Consider the following 4102-nt stretch of genomic DNA (forward strand, 5'->3'; position numbering starts at 1 on the left):
GATTTTTACTCCACTCTAAACAAACGTTGCAGAGCGTTTAGAGTGGAGTAAAAATCTACAGAATTGGTCCCTAGAGCAGTGGAAGAATACTGTTTTCTCGGACAAGCCATCCTTTACCTTATTTCTGACCGCCGACCAAGAATATGTGTGGAGACAGCCAAAAGAAGCATTTGAGCCAAACTGCCTTTTACTTGTTTCAGTCATTGAACTGTGGCCATGCTGGGACACTGTCTTAAAGAGTTTAGTTGAACGAATAGACGCCAGTACTTTTTTTTTTAAAGTCTGGTACTTATTCTATCAGAAATTTTTGCTGACTCGTTAAGTTACAGAGATGTAAACAAACCAATACCGGTTATCAAGCAGTGATAGAGAAGAACAGTAAGACACATTTACATACACAAATATACACAACAGTCCTCCACTCTGTTCCCGTCTACCAAATTCACTCACAAGGCATTGGCTAGCCTGGAGCTATAGTAGAAGAAACTTGCCCAAGGTGCTACGCAGCAGGTCTGAACCCGAAACCTCGTAGCTGCAAAGCGAATTTCTTAACCACAAGCCAAGCCTGTCAAACTAAGAATTTCATAGTCAAATGCTTTTTAAAAAGACCAAAACGAAAACTCTGACAAGAACTGGCTCCAAAGTGGAAATTTCGAGATTAAACACTAGCTGAGAAGGGAGATAATTGAGAAAGCTCTATTCTAGAGTTACTGTCCTTTGTTGTAGGACTTTCCAGTTATTTAAGGTTTTCATATTTGATTCACTCTGCCATAATGGTCACTGTAGAACATGGATTTGGGGCTTTCTTGACCTCTGTTTTCCACCCTTTGTCGTATGCGAAGTTTTTAATCCAGGTAAGACTTTTATAGCGTCTGTAATTCAAGCCTGGCTTCGTTTTTTTCCTGTATGTCTTCTAAACAAACGTCTGCAATACGACACGTGTATCTTCCTTTCAACCCCAGTTGCTCCTTCTCTAACCTCTATTAGCAATGGGTGTCGTTCCTCTTTAATAGTTAACAACTGTAAAACACCTTTTCACACCTTTTTACTGGTGGGTTTTTTTTTTTTAAATCGTTATTTTTTAAGTTAAAAGTATGTATTTCCGCGTTGCCAGTTCGTTTCTATTTGCCTATTGGTATATTTGACCACAAACCTGGGCAAGCACCGTCTCTTGTGTTTAATCATTTATTTATTTTCCTAAATGATTTTACTCACGTTTTGTGTATGCAGCCTGGTTTACTGACAGGAAATAAGTGCAAAATGATCCACAAAGACCACATTATCTACAATTATACGCAAACACACTTTATATATATGTATATATGTATATATATATATATATATATATAAATATATATATATATATATCACTTCCCTGTCTATATATATATGTGTGTGTGTGTTGAAATTTAGATGTATATGGATAATCAAATTTATAGTGTTATTTTATAAATTATCTCGCTCTTATGTTCCTAACGATTTTTAAAAAAAAGCAGTTTATTTTACAGAATTGTGATAAGGTTACTAATGATATTGTTCTTGGGAAAGGCATGAATGTCAAAGCTAAAAATCTTGAGTTCATATAAGAAACTGTTAATAATTTTATAAATAATTGTGTATATCTTTGTTAATAATGTTTGTTAAATTAGTAGTTTCTCATTATGATTATTCCTAGCTTAAATATCGATTTCTGGCAAAGATTCTCGGCCTCCAGTTTTTGGGGGAAATGATCCTAAATTGATTACATTAGTCCCAATACTTGACTAGTTCTATTTTATCAACCCCTGTGAGTCATTGGCGGAATTTGAACTCAGAGTATAAAGGTATTCAGTTAGTAATTAATGCAAAGGTATTTAGGATATCACGGAAGTAACTGTCTAAATTTATAACTTCAACATTCTCAGATTTCATGCAAGGTATGATAAAAAAAAATTAAAAAACCCAACGAATATCGAACCAGCGAACCACCGGAATGAAATATGTTGGTTGTGTTGTTGACATTGAACACAAAGAAGAGACATTGGTGTCATTAATTAATTAATACCTGTAATTAACAGGATTTACTAGTGTTTTTTTTCTTCTCGTATTATCATAAATTTTACTGTTGTTTCGTATTTTTTCTGTATTGTAATATAAACTGTTAAATGAAATGAAATTTGTAGCAGACCATCAAATGACATTTGAATTTTCACATTTGACTATTAATTTTGTGGTACCTGTATTTTTGTTATTGTTTTCGAACGAAAATAATAATTTTATTATCTATCAAGGTTATTTTTCTTGGTTGACTCTCCCTAAATGTCCTGTTAAGACCGTATTTACTTCTTTTTTTTTATTTTAATCCACCAACGTCAGTTTAAAGGTCGTTTTGGTACGATTACAATTAATTAAACGTTCGACTGCACACCAACGTTGTTAATTAACTAAAATGTTATGGGTTTATATATTTATTAATGAAAACCTTCATGTGAACGTCGGGTGTGAGATTAAGGTGAATGTTTTGCAAGGCAGAAAGCTACACCTGTCAACGTAACATCGTGTAAAAAATCCTCAACTGTTGTTCTCAAAATGAATTTCTTAAGTACTATAATAGACATTATAGTACTATAATGTTGGTCAATATACGGACATACTTAGTAAGTTAGTGACCATTGATGAAACTAACTTCAATATAGATTCTTTGGTTGAGATGTGGGACAGATTAAGCTGGAGTATCTCCTGTTTTTTTTTTTTAAATCTAAATGACATATTTTTAAAATAGAGATAAAATAAGTATGACATTGCTACATTCTTAAGTTTTGGCTGCTTAAAAGAAGTCGACTTTCAATTATTTTGACAGTGTGTCGGTCTTTCAGTTATTTTGATAGTGTAACATTTTTATTTCCTTGTTTGTAAAAATGAGAAAGCATTATTCATAGTTGAATTCAGACTAACATGACGCTAGGGACTCTCCCCCACAGTTTAGCACTTATGACTCTTCATTAACACCTTTGATATCAAATATTGAGACTACTTCTGGTTTTATGATAAACTTCCTATTTTAAAGTGATTATAATTAAAACTCTCTCAAATCAAAAAGACATATGGTTAGTTCACAGAACAAAACTTTTTGTGAAGTTCAAATACAAAAATATTTATTGATTGTTGTCATTCCAACAACAGGAAAAAGCTGAGTCACTTTGTGTATGTGTGCCACTTTGTATCAGCAATGAAAGTGGATTGTAAGTAGCTGTTGAATTTTATAGTGGGTGCCCTAAGTTCTTGCGGCAACTGTATATACTCAACAATCTATCAAAGAAAAGGGGCCAAAGACAAAATTGTTAATGAAATTCCAATAGGTTGTTTACAACAAGCATCCTGCTGGGTCTGTCATGTTTTCACTGACCAGCCCAACTTCTGATAAAAACAAGTTCTTAGTGTGTTTACCAGGGACCTGAATGGTCAGTTCCTTACTGATATCATCAATCCCTGACAAGACCCTGTTTTTGTATTTACAATTACTTTAACTTCTGAACACATAGATGTCAGGTTTAGTTCCTAAGCAGTGAAGTTGGGTGTTTGGCCCTCTGCCAATATTCCTGCCTCACCTCCATCAAAGCTGCATGCTAATTTGTGTTGCAAACACCAACTTAATAATGACAAATTTCTTTTACTAAATTCATCATTATTTTCAAATTTAATTAAAGCAAAAAGCAAGTGTATTTCAACAGAAATCTGATGGCAAAAATAGTTAGCAGCCCCTAGTTATGTTCCTTATGGCTAGCAAATAAACTTTATTTTCATTTTTTCTGTGTTCTCTCAACAACCAGCTTTAGTTATTTGAAAGACACTGCTCTACAACGACTAGGTTTCGTTAGAAAGTGAAAATAGTTTCACACTTTCAATTTGAACCAAAATTACAAAGTGCTGCATTATGAGTGACAATGGGTGAATAATGAAAGTAATGTTTCTCCGAATTAGTCACATTTGTACTATGATAAAGAAAGCTACTTATCATCTATCAGGACTAATGCAGTTTCGCACCTCTCCTTGAAAAATGTATTTTAAAAAAAACAATTTTTTCGGATTCGTATGTTTTAGATGTCAGAGATTACAAATATGC

General features: G+C 33.3%; 1 protein-coding gene across 1 annotated transcript in view; it reads left to right on the plus strand.

Moving 5' to 3' along the window:
- The first annotated feature begins 703 nt into the window (after nucleotides 1–703).
- The window catches only part of LOC106875547 (mitochondrial carrier homolog 2), a 21558-nt gene continuing 18159 nt past the window's right edge, over nucleotides 704–4102 (plus strand). The window contains exon 1 of the mRNA XM_052976517.1: nucleotides 704–854. Coding sequence (XP_052832477.1) covers nucleotides 774–854 — 81 coding nt within the window. The 5' untranslated portion in view covers nucleotides 704–773. The remainder of the gene's footprint in view (nucleotides 855–4102) is intronic.

This window comes from Octopus bimaculoides, chromosome 24 (genome assembly GCF_001194135.2).
Source record: "Octopus bimaculoides isolate UCB-OBI-ISO-001 chromosome 24, ASM119413v2, whole genome shotgun sequence".
In the NCBI taxonomy this organism is placed as follows: domain Eukaryota; kingdom Metazoa; phylum Mollusca; class Cephalopoda; order Octopoda; family Octopodidae; genus Octopus; species Octopus bimaculoides.